This window comes from Anas platyrhynchos, chromosome 5, assembly GCF_047663525.1.
Source record: "Anas platyrhynchos isolate ZD024472 breed Pekin duck chromosome 5, IASCAAS_PekinDuck_T2T, whole genome shotgun sequence".
NCBI lineage: Eukaryota > Metazoa > Chordata > Aves > Anseriformes > Anatidae > Anas > Anas platyrhynchos.
In genome coordinates this window covers 12289923-12307279 of record NC_092591.1, presented here as the reverse complement: position 1 = coordinate 12307279, position 17357 = coordinate 12289923, and the positions used below count along the sequence as shown (strand labels likewise).

At 37.7% G+C, this 17357-nt stretch overlaps 1 protein-coding gene across 3 annotated transcripts in view; it reads right to left on the bottom strand.

The window, feature by feature from the left end:
* Positions 1-17027, bottom strand: part of BEGAIN (brain enriched guanylate kinase associated) — a 161948-nt gene extending 144921 nt beyond the window's left edge. For 2 of the 3 annotated variants that reach the window (XM_072038292.1, XM_072038295.1), the window contains exons 1-2: positions 16782-17027; positions 13655-13784 (exon numbers count right to left, since the gene is read on the bottom strand). In XM_072038292.1, coding sequence (XP_071894393.1) covers positions 13655-13702 — 48 coding nt within the window. In that variant the 5' untranslated portion in view covers positions 13703-13784; positions 16782-17027. The remainder of the gene's footprint in view (positions 1-13654; positions 13785-16781) is intronic. The other variant, XM_072038294.1, reaches the window with a different exon arrangement.
* Between the last annotated feature and the right edge of the window lie 330 nt (positions 17028-17357).

The following is a 17357-nucleotide window of genomic DNA, read 5'->3' as shown; positions in this document are numbered from 1 at the left end:
TTTTCTGAGCTCCATCTTGCCCCTGGTTGGCTGCTGCTGGTTCAGCTAATACTATTACATGCTTCAAACCTAAAATAGCCAAGTCCTCTCAGAGGTTGAAGAGATATTTAAGGTAGCTTGATCAATGGAAGAGGAAATTGTCTTTGATGGAGTGTGTGTCAGAAAGCACTGCCATTTGTTTTGCTCATGAGACCTTGTAGCTGAGTATTTGGCTGCCTATCTCTCATGAGGTGTTTTAAAGCTACTTTACCAACCAGGGAAGGTTTACTGACCCTGAAAGCTCCAAGACTACACATCTGCATACATTTGCAATGCTACTCCTTACAACTGCAGCCAGTGTTAACAATTTCACAGTAGTTGTGTACAGAATTAGAGAAAAACAGTCAGTGTTGGTATCAGGAGGAGATACCAACAGTGATAATGATGCATGAAGAGTCCTTCGAAGAACTGAGCAAATGCTGCCCCAGTTGACTTAAGTTGTCATTTAACTCAAGTTCAATTATTTTGACCTGTGATTGTTGTACGGTGTTACCAAACATATAGGATCTGCAGAGAGAGAGAAAAAAACAACAGCATGAAGTTGTTATGGTTTATTTAGGCAGCAGCTAAGTGGCTATGTTTGCTTTGTAGGATATTGAGTTTAAAGCAAAGAAATGCGAAAACTGACTGATGTCTAAATGGTGAAAAGCAGTCACCAGTATCTTCTCTCAGTCAAGTATATGGTAAAAGAATTTAGCCTAGTATCTTAATATCTATTTTGACAAAATATTTTGAGACTATTGGAAGCCTGAGGGTTGTCTCCCATATGCAAGGCAGAAGGGAGGAAACTTCTACTCATGTGAGTGTCATGTGAGCGAGCATGACAAGAGAGAGGCCAGGATGCCAGGAAAGGTGGTCATGTGGCATTTTCCACTGCCATATAAGACTCACATGAGGCCTTAATGAGATGATCTGCCATGTGTTATGTTATGTGTTGAAGAACTGAAGAATCTGATGTAGTTCTTGCAGGGTTTCCTTCCTCTGGAAACCTTGAGTTACCAGAGCTGTGGATCAGTGACATATTATTTCTGTTATTGAGGGTGGTTCTTTATTGTCCTTCCTGTCTACAAAAAGCTCTACAAAAGCAGGAACAGAAAAGAAAATAGGACACAGGAAGGCTTTTCAGGCCATTTTTATGCTACTGGCTTGATTGCTGACCTGGACAAATCAATCTCTCTGTGCTTATGGTGCCACCTCTTACTATTTCTCTGTTAGCAGATTGTGTGCATCAGTCAGTGAAATGATAGACAATTTCCTTTATGAAGTACTTGAACCCAGATCTTACTTGTAAACATGAATGGACAGGAAATATAAATGAAAGACTTTGCAGTCTTCCAAAAACAAAGCAATTACCTTTTTTACAACACAACAGCAGAGTGGAAGGACTGAAAGAGGACTGAAAGTTTTCATAGAGTCATAAAATCCTAGAGTGGTTTGGGTTGGAAGGGACCTTAAGATCATCTGTTTCCAATCCCCCTGGTGTGGACAGGATGCCTTCCACTAGATCAAAGCCCTATCCAACCTGGTCTTGAACCTGGCCATTCCCTAGGGATGGGGCATTCTCTGGGCAACCTGTTCCAGTGCCTCACCACCCTCATAATGGATAATGTATTCCTTATATCTAATCTAAACCTGCCATTTTTTAGTTTAAAACCATCACTACTTGTTCTGTCACAACACTCTCTGATAAAAGTCTCTCCCCATCCTTCCTGTAGGCCCTCTTTAAGTATTGAAAGGTTGCAATAAGGTGTCCCTGGAGCCTTCTCTTCTCTAGGCTAAATAACTCCAACTTTCTCAGCCTTTCTTCACTGGAGAATTGCTCCAGCCCTCTGATCATCTTTGTGGCCCTTCTCTGGATACACTGTCATAGATCTATGTGTTTCTTATGCTGAGGGTCCCAAAGTAGAATGCAGTACTCCAGATGGGATCTCACCAGAGCAGAGTAGAGGGGGAAGGATAACTAGCTCTTTCTTGTAGCCTTGACCTAGAGCAACAAGGATAACTGTCTAGTTATCCTTGATAAATTGGATAAATTGTCTCTTTCAATGAGATTAGAAATGAAATGCTCTAGGAACTGAGTATTTTTAGAAAATGGAGATTAGTTGCATGTTCTGCTGTATTGACATTCCACTACAGCTTTTGCAGACAGTCTTACTCTGCCTCAAGTTTCTTCTTGCCTGGGAAGTTCTGGGGAAGGTATTATTTTTATAGGTGACCTCTGCGTTTGCAGAGAGCCATTTCCATGCTAAGATGTTCTTCTTGCAGTGGAACCCATGAGAGGAATGAAAACGAGTGTTATTCTAGCTTGTGCTTCACTCATCTACATTTTGTAAGGATACAAGCCTTTTTAACAGGCATTTTCCCCCTTCCATCTCAAGGGCTATAGAAAACAAATACTTTAGGGTGTACATTGACTGAAATTAGAGCAAGAATGAATACTTTGCTTTCAGGTAGCATTGCTAAGGCTACAGGAGGGAATTGAATTACTGTTATGGATCCAACGTTTGGCCCATTAGACTAAATCACAAAGGAGGTGGCTCTGTCATCAATGACTCTCCAGGTGCCTGGTGCTGGCAGGTGTCTAGCATTAACCTGAGTTGGGTGATGAGACTAGTGCAATTCAGTTGAGAGATGGAGGATAGATGCAGATGTGATACCAGCAGGGACATAGTTAGCTCAGTAGCTGCAGTATATCAAATACAGAAGAAGCCCTGAAACTGATGCCAAACCAGGTTGAAAAGCCCACATAATTGCCACACAGAAGCATCACTTTGAGTTCAAAAAAAGTCTGTGTTCATGCAATGATGCTACCTGGGTAATAATAATAAGCCATTTCTTGCCCTACCTTCTAGGGTGCAATTTTGTATGGATGCAGCAAGATTATTCTCAGACTTGGCTCTCCAAACATAGTTTGTTCCTGTGGAGCAGGGATATGTTTCTGTTTTCCTGCCTGTTTTTCTGTGAAACATACCCTCGATCAGAGGAAAATGCATATTGTTTGCTCCCTCTGACATTGCTCTCTGTGTTGATCTGTCCTTTGACAGACTGCAACAATCATTTCTTCCCAGTACTGAGAAACACTTTTCATTGTGCACAATGCTTTTCACCCTTTTCCTGCATTTTTCAGCCTATTGAACTGGTTATTTCACTTCAGCCTGCAAGTATGACTGAGTCTTGAGTTGTGCACACTCACATTATGCATTGTTGTGGGTTCATAAGCTTGTATTCATCTGGTTAAATGATTTTGCTTTTCTGTTAATTTATCCAATAACTCCAAATTTAGATCAATACATAGAAATAAGAAATAATTTCATCAGGCTGACTGGGTGGCAAAAATATGTAGACTATAGCAATGCCATGTTCATTGTATTTGGTAATTGCTTTCTACTATTAGAACCCCACTTAACTGAAGGGAGTATCTTTTTGATAGCTGTCTGGAAGTTCCTCTGCATAGATCTACAGTGAAGATGTTTTCTTAATGTCATTTCAGTTGCAGTTGTTTGCAAAATGATAAATACTTGCTGAAGAAATGTTCCTGAATGTTTTCAAGAGTTCTCACAAGTCTGAAAGTTGAAAATCACTGTAGTAGGTCTGGATCTAATATAGATCTATCAAATGTAGTGCATGCACAGTTATGGACACCTCAGTTGTTCAGAAAACATAACAGGTGGCAGTGTCACAGCATTTTTCTTCTAACTCACCTTTTCATTTTTATCAGTTTAAACTTTCTTAACCTCAAACTTTCAAGCAAGTTCTTTCATGCTCTTCAGGACTTGTGTTGTTACACTTCTGCTATCCTCTTTTTATATCTAAGTCAATGTAACCTAATCTATTTCTTTCTCTCAAAGATTATCTTCTACATATTAATAATAACTTGGCAACTAACACATGAAAAAAAAAATTAGTCAATGTTTTATATATGTATTAAAATGAACATTATATAACCAAGTACCTTTTAGATATCTTTACAATATTGGCACTCAAGGCTGTTAGTACACTTATCCTTTTTCTTTATACTAGGCAAGCTTCAGGTGAGCACTAAATAAATTGCATTGAAGTCAAAGTTTTTGCACATGGGAGACATGAATTTTTAGATGTGGCCGAACATGTTCTGTTTCATTACCTCCCCTTCCTCCTTTTTTTTTTTTTTTTTTTTTATGTTGAGCTCTGCAATCTGAGGCATTGTTGAAATAAGGTTTGGTAACTAGTGTCTTTAATCTAAATGACTAGACTTAGAGCAGTCTGATGCTTAAACTGGAGTAGAGTGATGCCTACCTTACTCGACTGGAATTACTTGGGACTATTTAGTCAGCGCTTTATCGGTTGGACATTTTCATTTATGTAGTGTGAGCAAGCCCATTGGAAAAGGTCCTCCGACAGATGGCTAATTGAAATGTGAAAAACTGTAGCCTGCCATAGGCTCAGGTTGGAGCCTCCTGACCCCTTTGCAGAACAGACCCCATTGAGGAGCGGAGATGCAACACAGTGTGCAAATTCTCTCTGTGTTACATTAACTTCCACCTCTTCTTCCTTTGGCCATCATTGATAAATGATAATTAAAATATCCATGGACTTCCTATATAAACCTAAGCTTGGGTTGCTGAAAATTGCATGAAATTCTTAAGACTGGGACGTTCTCCCACTTTCTGTAATCCTATGTGAAAACAGACACCTTTTTGTTTCTTTGTTTTTAAATTTGATTAGACTTTTTAAAGAATAATGGAGATATAGAAGCTCACATTTTAGGAACATCTATGTGCAAATGTATAGTTTTAAATAACAGTACCTTGACTTTTATTGTTCTAGCTGTTCCAGCAGGATTACAATTGTTGTTCTAGAGGCACAATAACATATCAGTTCAAGGTTTGGCAGCTCAGGAATTCTGACAGTGCCATACAAGCAAAGAACAGCAATCTCCCTTCACTCCCTTTCATAGATGTAAACATCCCTTCCTCAACCATACAAAGAATCTCATAAGAATAAATAAATATATTTTTTTTGCCAGATTGTAGAAGAAAGCTTCAATTTGTCTTTATTTTCTTTTTCAGTTTAAGATTTATTTATGTATTTATTTTCAGGGGGAAAAAAATAGGAAAGAAGTTATCAGATGACATGTATTAACTCCAGACCCAGAGACCTTATTAACAATTTCAGTATGTCAGAGCTCTCACTGGTATTTAAATATACTAACTGAACATGCCTGTTGAGTGCAGAGATACCTGAGCAAGTTCTAACCTGCTGACCTTCACTGCCTTAGTGGTCTGTCACAGAACCCTCTGCAGGCTAAACTGTTTTACTGTGAGGGTGCCCTGACCGGTTAGCTAGAGCTGACCTGGTAATGGAGTTTCTGCATAAATTGATTACCTTTCTTACTTGATCTCGTGAAGTCTTCTGTTAAGACACCAATGGAAAAGGACTGGAAAGGAATAGGGAGGTGTATCCTATCTTTCCTTTTCCTCATACACCCTACAGTTGATTTCTTCAGCTACTACAAAACACTCCTTTTTTTTTTTTTTTCACCCTGCAGAAAAGTTTGTGTACAAAGTAAGACCCCACCCAGGCAGACAGCAGCACTTCTCAAATAGTCACATTAATGAACAAGTACTTGTCACACATGACCGAAAGAAGTGATTTGAGAGAGAGCTCACCATGCTTGTGCTTCTAGGCAGAGATGCGGATTTTGTGGCTGGCATTTCTTTGCTTTGAGAAATCATAATTTCTACAGGCAAGCCAGATCTTGTCTTGCATGAAGCACCATTACCAAGCGACCCGAGAGAAGGACCTGCATCCAGGGACAAGGACTTCTCTAATTTGCGTGTTCGTGATCCAGCCACAATGTCGTCACTTTTCAGACTGTCTAAATCTATTTCTTGATTGCTTTTCCCAACTAAAATGTTCTCTTTCCAGCTTTCAGGAGACTTTCTCTTAATACGTAAATCATCTAGGCTTCTCACACCAGATGGAAAGGTATTTTTCAGTTTAGCAGCTCGGTATGACCTCAGGCTCATGGGATCAAGCACTCTGAAAGTAACTTCATTAATAAATTGAGAGAATTTGAGTTTAGCTTCAATTTTTTCTTCCACGACAGACAGTGAACTTGATGATCCTTGACTCACCAAGCTCAAGTCAGATGCAGAGGAACTGCTTTTCTTGTGTGTTGTCTTCTGCCTCTGGAGCTTTTGGCTGGCGTTTCCCCCTTCTGCTGGATATAGAGAAGAGTGTTCCAGTCCATGGGATTTTTCACCCCCTTTCTGACAATGCTTTGATCGATGGGGTCGATAGCCTTCATCCTTATTTTTGCTTTTAACAAAGCTTTTAGCTTCTGACCTTGTGCTGCTGTGTAACTCAAAGCTATCCTCGCTGGAGCTGCAGCGTTTTGAGTAACTGTTCATTGTCAAATCTCCAGAGACTTCCCTCTCCACATCAGTTCCTGCTTCTGGCACACATGTAGAGGTGGATGCACAACATGCCCTTTCTTCAGTCACCCTGCCAGCCCCCTCTTGTTTGACTGGTCTTCCAAGTACAGCAGCCTCTGGCTTAACAGGGGAAATGGAGCCCTTAGACAATGACTCCATTTTTGTGTTGGTGTGTCAGCTGGCGTCAATGACAGTGACATTCCTATAAATCTTTCCCTACTTTGTAAGGCAACAGACATGTCTTTGAAAGGCATAATAGTGCAGCCACCACATTTTGTCTCATATGCATCCCAAATTATGCATATGTTTCATAATTAGATCAATAGTGCATTCTCATAATTTTAATTAGCCATACTAATCAACAGAATCTATAGGACATGCAAATTTTCCAGGGTATTGAATGCTTAGTGGATGAACATGGGCTTTCATTGATCCAAAGCAGCATATGATATAATCCTGTCTGTTGATCTGGAAACCAAACTACCATGATGTAAATCAATTCTCACTAAGTAAAGTCTGGGGTGGTTCTGTTTCAGGGCTTTTTAAAATCCAATAGTAGAGAAGGTCATGCTATATTGTCCTAATGCTGCTAGTGTTTTCTATTCTATTACAAAGCTTAGTGGCAGGTCTGCTGGACCCAAAAAGGCAAAAAGAGAATGTGATTCACACTTTCTGCCTGCTTGTTCTTGCCATTGTTTTCATTCTAACATAATTTGTTAAAGGTTTGAACCAAAGCAAGGTTCAGTAATTCAGCATTATAAATGAGTCTGGAGTGGTAATGATGTTTGTTTCCACAACTCTTCATGTGAGGCTCTTCTCATTCTTTACAGGCAGGCAAATCTGAACTGTGAAGTGCAGAATTTCTGTTTTATTTATTTATTTATTTATTTTATTTTTACTCATGAGGGAATATAAAGGCTGCTTTAAGTGAGGTTAAAGGCTATAGTTTGGCTTTACGATCAGTATGAAAGTTTGGAGCATCCTGATCACACATGAACTGACTGATACATTTAAGATTTAGATTAAACATTAGGAAGACATACATTACTATGAGGGTGATAAGGCACTGGTACAGGTTGCCCAGAGAAGCTGTGGATGTCCCATCCTGGGAAGTGTCCAAGGCCAGGCTGGACGGGGCTTTGAGCAATCTGATGTAGTGGAAGGTGTCCCTGCCCATGGCAGGGGGGTTGGAATTGGGTGATCTTTAAGGTACCTTCACCCAAACCATTCTGTGCTTCTGTGATTCTATGATATAACCCTTTTTGTCTGATGGGAATCAGACATCTTTCCAACTTATGCAATTCAGCGGATGGAGACAGAAAAAAAGAAATGGATCACAAGAAGAAACCTGAATGATCTGCCTTAAACAGTGGGGCAAGAAGATGTGAGGAGAATCCCTGGAAGGGAGTGAGGTGTGGTAGAAGGTGGCAATAAAGGGGATAAAGTTAGTGAGGAGCACGTTTAAAAGTATCATACGTTGATACTTTTTAAAAAAGTGAAAGCTGACAGGTCAATGGCAGTTCAAGTTAAAATGTAATTCCATGAGCTTTTGAAAGAGATATTGTATTTAGTTCCCTCATTACAAGTCACTTTGCCCACTGCAAATAATTTATTGTCTCCACGTTGGTAATTCCAGGACTCATTTAAATCATCGTTCATGAAAGCTGCTGAAGTGTTGCGAATCTCTCAAATTAACATAGTAAGTGCATTAATTTTGCAAATAACAGGGGGACAAGAAGATCCTTTTAACACATCAAAAATCAATTGCTTTTACTGGAATTACTTTCTGAAATGCTTCCATATTTTCTATGGGACTTGGCATGTTACAAGTTTTATTTTTGCAATATTTTTGCAATGTTTTTGTAACATTGCATGTTACAAATATTATCCTGACCACAGAGACAATGTAGATTAAAACGCATAAAGTCTTAGTTTAGATGAAATTATTCCCCTTTTACTTGAACATAAATGGTGACAATATGAAGAGCTAGCAAATGCTTTCTGTTGTCAACAGAAAGATTTTCATGACCTTTTCAATGCAGTCACAGAACAATAGTGCACTACTCTCTTCTTGTAAAGACAGAATTTAGGGCTTTTTCAGTATGTCCTAATACAGTTTTCTGCAAACTTATGGTTACTCACTGATGCAAACAGGATTCCCCAAAGAGGTAAGCTCTGTACTAATGCATGTCAGAACGTTTCTCTTCCAGGATCCATTAGAGCCTGGCAAAGTGTGAGTTCTGCAGTTTTAATGGAGTTCATTAATATGTCTGTTCAGAAACAGAGCAAACCTCATTCTTGAGCCAGGATCTGAAATAGCTTGTACATATCTGGAGAAGAGCTTTTTTATTCCTGAGGGATTGGGACCATTTGTGCATGAACAAAGCTGTGTTAACTACAAGCACAAATTCAGCTATCCGTTGCATATGTGCAAATTTTAAGGTGTGAATGTGACAGAAGTCTTTGGCACAGCCAACAAAAATGGCTCATATAATTCTTTTCTATTGTCAGGAATGAAGCCATTTGCTTTGAAATGTCATAAGACAATATGAAAAATGTCAGGCTGTATGTTATAGGTAACCAAAGTAGAGTATATAACACTTGTGGGTTTTTAATAATGCTTCTCCTATTTCTTATGATGATTTCTGCCTAATGACTTTAGACATATGTTCTTAACCAGTTGGGAAAAGGTGACCCTGGCATTTGATCTAATTACCAATTATTAACCAAAAAATTAAAGCCATCCCTGCAAAATGACAGATTTTTTCTTGCCTGAATAAGGCATGGCTGGAATGAAAATTAATGATGTAGATCTTTTATTGTGAACCCCTCTAAATCTTGACTGCAATAGATGTTAGCAAAGTTGATAGTAATATTGTCTTTACAATGGTCTGTCTTAAGTATTAATTCACCAACATACGGTCTGGAGAGTACATGAACCACAGAAATTATTTCCACTAGTCACATATGCTAATCAAGTATCTGAATATTAAAGCAGTGTATGCTTAAGAATCTGGGTGTTTGAGACTTTGAACTCTTGTAATGATTTGATGTTGCTGATTTAGTTTCCATATGTTAAGTGACTTTTTAAAACGTTAAAATTATTTTGCCTTATATATCTAAATCTCTTTGAAGACATTGATGATAAAGAGAATTCCTCTTTCCAGTGCAAGCAGGTATGTCTGTGAATAGTAATGCATTGCTGCAGTAGTCTGGGCTATACTCTTGAAACAAACACCTTCAGGAAGCTGTACTAACAATCAAATTCATCTGTTCTTGCTACAACTTGCCTCTCCTAGGTGGATGTTTGCTTGGTTTCTGAGTTCTTCTAAAACTGCCATAGTAACATTAAAATAATCTTAAAAAAAAACAATTAATGCATTAATTTTCCATTATTTCAGAAATGATGAGCACAACTGTTGGAATTAATCAGTATGTCTGTGCAAGTTAATAGAAAACTGTCTGATCTAAGCAACAGATTTGACTGTAAATAACACAACCCTTGTAAGCATTTCTTCCATTAACTTGCTAGTTGACCTTTGATGAACACCTGCACTTTCATTTGTAGCCACCATTACCTGTCCTTAAAATTTAGGAAGGGACTGTTTTTTTCCCTGCATTGGTACATTCTCTGATGTGATGAAACCCTGATCAAATCGACATTTCTAAATATTAACAAGACCGACATGCTGAAAATTAGTAAGTGAACCAGTTCCAGGGACTCGTGTACATCCAGTTTGTAATTTTGTGTGGTGCAATGGCTATTCTATTTTAGTATGAACATAGGAATGTAAGCAAAGCAATACAAATCCTTCCTAGTTTAATTGACAGCTGAATCTGAAACCTTTGTAACAGAATGATAGCTAGGATCACAGCTTAAATGAGACTTTCATAATGAGTCAGTATTTCATTTGACAAGACTGAGGCATTCAGAGACCTGTCTAGTAAACTTGTTACATAGCAAAACATACAAAGATTTTTCTAAAGGTTACTTTAGGCTTATTTATATTCTAAGTGTCATTTTACAGAGACATTATTAGAAACCTGCATATTGTGTCTAAAAATGGAGCATAACAGAGTTACTTTCAATCAAGAATTGATGCAAAGTGATATCTTTACAGACCATTGTCTGAAGACTGCAAATTGAAATCTGAGTTTTGTGGGAACTAAATATATATATCCCCCTCCCTTTTAATAGCAACCCCATTTTAAAACTTTTGAAGATTTAATTTTTGCTAATAGTATCAAAAGCAAATGCAAGGTAACCATGTAGGAAAAAAAGCTGCAGTAGGTTGTTATGACAACTGGAAGTTTCTTTGTGTAGAGCTCTGGAAGATATGCTCATTTTTGGGTCAAAGCAGACAATATTCAACAGTTCTAGTACTAAAGAAGTGTGCAAAGCTTTTATATATCTAAAAATATGCATTTTGATATACTAATGATAAGATATTCAGCAAATTATTTACATTAAAAATAATCAAATCTAAGGGTTTTTGACATTCCAAGATTCATAAGAAAATGTTAGGTTATTAATTGAAAAAGAAAAAGAAAAGAGTGTAAATCTGATTTTAAACAGAATTTTGGGTTTTATTTTAACTCCAATTAGCCAATTAAGGCTGTTTCCAGAGCATTTTGTTTCCAGTGAGTAGACTCCAACATTTTGGATCAAAAATTACAGTTCATCCAAAATTACAGTTCATCAAAAATTACAGTGCAGTTCACGTTTCAGCAAAGGGTGAGTTTTTTTCCATTACAGTGGAGTTCATTTCTTCTAAGTCACTTTGTTGCTAGATCTCAGCCAGCCTTTACACTGCTCAGAAACACTGCCTAAGCACTAGAGCCAAGCACACTGGAGTTGGTAGGAAGTGCAATTCATTTCAAAGTCCTCAGTTTATCCAAAGTTGTGTAAGTCCTTCAAGCATAGTCCACTCTCCAAATAGCTATATCCAAGTGTTCCAGTGCCCATTCTTGCTCAAATACCCTCTTCCCTCCTGCCTTTAATGAAAGTTTTATCAAATCTTATCCACTACCATACACTTAATGCAGTTCAGTGCAGTTCATTTTGGAGCATTTAATTTGACCTTTCTGCTTTACAATTAAATTCATCCCTTTAAATATTACAGGTGTTCCTCTCTGACTGAATTGCCTTTGGAAGTTCTCTCTCACTCTCTCCTTCTCTCTCTCCCTCTTTCCTTTCCTTTCCTTTCCTTTCCTTTCCTTTCCTTTCCTTTCCTTTCCTTTCCTTTCCTTTCCTTTCCTTTCCTTTCCTTTCCTTTCCTTTCCTTTCCTTTCCTTTCCTTTCCTTTCCTTTCCTTTCCTTTCCTTTCCTTTCCTTTCCTTTCCTTTCCTTTCCTTTCCTTTCCTTTCCTTTCCTTTCCCTTTTCTTTCTTTTTTTTTTTTTTAAGAAATGTTAATATTTTCTAAATAATGCTTAGCTTTTAATACAAGAGTGCCTAGCCCAATTTCTTCAGCAAGACAGTGTTGCCTTAAAAACTTCTGAGCATTGCTTCGTTTTGTCGTTCTCCAGAAAATATATTGTATTTCCAAATTAGTGGGAATAATGTCTATTTCTAAGGTGCTAGCTGTTACACAGCAAAGTATCCATTTCACTAAACATTATCTTTACCTTTTTTTTTTTTTCTTTTTAGAGCAAATTATTTGTATTGGACAGACGACATAGCAAGCATTGCTTCGAGTCATTTTACCTCACTTGGTTCTCCTTGAAAGCCTTGCACAGTCCTAAGGAAAATTCCAGTAGACGTTTAACCTATCTGTGTAAGATCCAGGCATATTCAGGACCAGTAAAATGAGAGCTTGATTTGGTTTCTTTATTTTGTGCGGCTGTTAATTGCAATTAGTTAAAAATCTCTCTATATTTTTTTCCTTTCTCTATTGATTGTTGATAGGTCTATATCTTGTAATGACAAATAATTGTGCCAGTGCTGCCAGCATTATATCAGTCTGGATTCTTTAAAAAATGGTAGGTTTTAGTGGCATGAAAAGAACTTGAAATGGTACTGTGGTGAGTTTCAGACCAGAGACATTTGAGACATTCGTGCAGGAATCTGTGTTGTGGATGGTCTTTGCATTCAACTTCTAATCTAAATCCAAAGATTTAAAGGATTGAAAATCCTCTAAATTCCCATTAATCCCATCAGGCTAAGAAAAACATTTATCTGTCTTGCAAATACAGAGTGACCAAAGACAATGCAACAAACGGTGGTGCCATCTTCCTTGCATGCAGTCACAAGTCTGATCTATTTAATTTATAGCTGCATGCTAGACAAAGCTGCGCTAAGCTTGTAAAAAGTGTTGAATGTTAGAGGAAAGGGAGATGTTTTTTAGCATAGCTCATGCACCACCCTGAAAATGGAGTCACTGTGCTCTGACAAATGCTACAGCTGCAGTACGACTAGAGCCAGCCAGCCGCTTCACATGCAAGCTCTATTTATAGTTTAAAAACGAATTACAGATTAAGGGAGAGAAAAAATGTAAACTGAACATGTTTTAATAAACTAATTATAAAATTATTTTTGGGGAGCAGTACAAGAAAATAAAAGACACTTTCCATTCCACACAGGCCCTTATTACTATAGCCAGTGTCACACTATCAGAGCACCTTCCATTAGTGTATCATTAGCATCAGTTGTAAGCTGTTGGCTTTTGTGTGATTTGCTCCCTAGCATTAGAAAAGTACACTGTGGACATGTTGTGTATATATTTAAAGCTCCTCAAAGAAATGTACCAGGGACTTGTAGTGTTAGATGATAAGACATTTGGTTGCCCTTAATTCCCAAGGGACTTTTTCCCTTTCAGCCTCCCATGAAGACAAATTTTACTCTTGCTGAGAAGAGTCAGAGAAGTGAAGCTGTAGACTGTGATCTTTTTTCAAGGGTTTTAAGTGATCTTTTATTTATCCACAGTTCAGACAATGGACTACCTTGAAGAGAGGAATACAAAATGATAAGAAGGCTGATCTACGGAGAACAGATTTGTGGTCTAGTGAGGCTGAGCTTTAGATCATATACATGATAGCATTTTCTCCATGTTGGCACTTAGCACTAAAAGCTTGTTGTATCACCTGCCTGAGAGATTGTTGTCCTCAGCCAAGAGAGATGGAGCTACTTGAAAACAATAGCATATGTGAATAAGAGTTTCTTTATCAGATTAGTGCTTAGTGACCAACCGCGGCTGCATACCTTGACTGTCAATGAGTCCTCAAAATGCTTTCTGTCCTCTGGCAACATCCTCTTTTTCTTGCTCAGCTTCTGCTTTAGCCAGCTGTTCCATGAGCTCTTCTTCACACTCTGTGCCTTCTCTGTAGCCGTGCTGTAGGATGGGTAGAGCTGTATGTCATCTGTATTACACTAGTATTTGACTCTGTCTTAGTGTCTCCAGTTCACTTTGTAGTCACTTGGTGAAAACAGCCAGCAAAATAATTGATCCTTCTGAGAGTACAGATGAGGAGTCTTAGTTGCTTCCACTACTGCTTTAATGTATGTGTTTTCAGGAAAGTGTCAAATTCTTAATTCTGTCCTTCTTTGAGGTGGGATAACAGTATCATGTAGTTTTCCAAATTTTATATACCCTTTTTCTCTCTCCCTTTTTCTCTTACTCTTTCCCAGCCCTGTTATTGTTATTATGATGATGATTATTATTACTGTTTAGCAAAAGAGAAAGAAAAGACATAAGGCAAATTAAAAGAGTAGAGAGGAAAACTGAATGGAAGAATGGAATAAGTTTCTCATGGAAAATCAGTCTTAGAATAAAAAATGTGTTTCTGTTTTTGGTAGGTGGACTGAAAATATTTCCCACCCACTGAATTCTGCTTTATTTTGAAATTAATGATATTGTTGATACCATTTTATCTTCTTTCATTTAAATCCAATCCTAGCTTGATGCTAGGTGATTTAACATTTGAGCCACACTCTGCAAGGCCTTACTGTCTCTGAAGCCAGTTAAGATCACCACCTTACTAGTGAATTCAGGCTACCCGAAGTCCACTCTAGTGATGCTTCCAGGAGTTACTGTAGAGATCTTTCAGTGCAGCAACATTTTTCTCATAATTTTTATGTCATCTGTAGTTCTACTTATCAAATGTTAAACATAGAGGAAATTTTAACTGGGAGGACTGGGAGGAAAACTGTTGTCAAATTCATAAACCACAAGGGAATAAGATGTTCCTATGATATTCTACTTCTCTCTCCCTCTCTGTTTCCTGTCCAATGAGCTTATTTGAATTAGAAAATCCTGTGATAGACTGAATTGTTCAAGAGCACATTGAAAAACTCAATTCTTTGTACTGAATCAAATTTCTGGAGGCTTTGACTTTCATAAAAACAATTGGCCTGTAACAGGTTTGTGAAATTTCATTAGGATCATTCTCTTAGAGAATTAGGCAATCACAAAGGATAAGGAAGAAATGAACCTTTTCTTCTAAGCAATGCCATCTCCTTGATCATGAAGTCACCACTTCTCCTTGGAGGTCTTGCAAATGCAACCCTCTTCCCCCTCCTCACTCTCCTAGTCTGTCTCAGAAATAATTACTGATGGTTGCTTCCTCTTTTGGCCGGCTACTAATAGCTGTGGAAAGGATCAAAGCTCATTAGTGGAATTACTTCCCACCAATGTCTCTTTTTTTCTTGTGGGGGAGGAAGGTACCATGTTTTAGTACTTGCTCGCCATGTTATAACCATCCTGTGTTTTCCTGAAATTTTGCAATAACTTTGGGAAGGGTTGTGGGATTTCAGTCTAGACTTTCCCTTTATTGGCCTCTAATTTATTAGTCTGTTCAGAACTGCCCCTAGGAGACATTGTTGCTTGCAAAGGAAATATATATTGTTGTTCACCATAACAAACACTAATTTTGTTATCTCTACTTTCGTTCTTTATCTCTCTGTATGCATAATCTGCCAAAGACTTTCTATTTCTATTATACAGTAAATAAGGAAATGGTTGTTCCAGTTCCATGCTTCAATATGTCCTGGAAAAGTTTGCTTAAAAAAGCTTGCCTGCATACAAATGAGTTGGCATGGCAGTGTGCTTTAAAATGTGTTGTTATGAATAATTTGAAAATAACTGGGAGGAACAAATGGTAATTTCTTGACTTCTGCTGTCATAGGATGTTGGGAGATGGATAACTTGAATGGAAGTATCTAGGTAGATTTCTGTGGAAGTTAATTAAGCAATTTGATTTTATATCACTTATTTTTCCCTACAATAAAAATTGTGGTAAATAATATTATTTGGAGGTATAAGGCATATTTATGATAAAAGCTTCCAAGATACTACCATCAGAGCTGTAATGTCTCAGATACAGCTACTTTTGCAGAGTGCTGCACACCTGTGTGTTTTTAATCAGAGTTGTATGTCATGGGAACTGGTGCTAAGCAGCTAGGAGTAAATGGGAAAAAATTATTGTATGCATGTGGGTGTGTATGTGTTTGCACATCAGCTGTAAAGGGAGGCTCATTGATTGCCTGTTCCTAACTCCTTTGTGCTGCAACAGTTGCAATTCAAACACCAAGCAAAAGATTATTTTTTCCCTTCAACTCCCATAGCCCCACCCGATTTCACTAGATTAAAGAGACATGTTTATCAGAGCTGTTTAAATACTCTTGCAGAAAGCATGCGACAGTATGTGCTGTTTGTTTTGGCAAATGACATGCATTTGTGTTTCTCATGCAAACAGTTATTTTGTCTGTACTCTGTTGAGTTTAACAATGATTGACTAATACTGTGCATAATTATAAAAAGTCATCCATTACAAATATTTTCCTTCAGGATTTAATACAAGCTTGAAGTAGTTTTAGTGTGTACATATTACTTTATTATTTATAATAATGCCACTATATGATTTTTTCCTCTCTTTTAGATAGAAATGATTTTGCTAATTTCATACTTAATGACCAGTAGCATATTCAGGATATATATTCCAGTCCTGATGAAATCAAATTCTATGATATGGATTATGCAAATAAAAGATACATAACTCACTTTTAAAAACCTTAGCATGATAGTCAATTATAAATTATTCCATTAGATTTTTAGCACTGCAGCCACTGCAGCTTTGAGAAGCTTCATCCATATAATTTGCTGTCTTATAGCTTAATGTATTAACTATTTCCTTTTTAAGACAGTAATGTCTGCCAAATGAAACAACAGAGCATGTTAATTCATGTTTAAAGCAGGCACTCAATTGTCATATTGCAGCACTACTAATTTCATGCTGAAGACTCCTTTACTACCTGTTATACATTTTAAATGTATAACAACACAACACAACAAAAGCCAACAGACATGCTGTTAAGAGAAAGCAGTACTTACTTGAGAAGGATTCTGCAAGCTCTGTTCTGCTAGTCCAGAGTCTGAAATGATGGAGACAGATTTAGAAGTAGCTTATTAGGTGCATGCTGTTTCAACAGTTACAGCTTTTTTTTTTTTTAACCGAAAGACAGGATCGTTTTCTTTTAATGAAATCAGCAGAGAATGATATGCTGTCTGTGTTGCTATGATAGCATAAACTTGAACAGCAAAGTCAAGCAATTGGTGAACAACTTATCAAGGGTCATTCACTATCAACTTGCCAGTGCTTTTCTGTGTAGTCACAAACTTTAACAGCATCAAAGATGGTCATGGTATGTCACAAATGTAGGAAATTACTAGCTAGTCATGTACAGCTGAGATCGAAAGTGATTGACTCAGTATTGTTTGTGAATGTAAGTAGATAACTGGGTAAAGCCAAATCTTTCAGTTGAAACACCCACTGAATTCCCCAAAAGGTGGTAAGGCTCTGATTAAGATCACAGTATAGAATCAGCTGCTTTCCTTGGCTTTGGTGGTTGTATGTGATTTCTAGAGCTTCAGTCCTGTGAAAGGAGTGTAGGTACTGCCCCAAAGGGA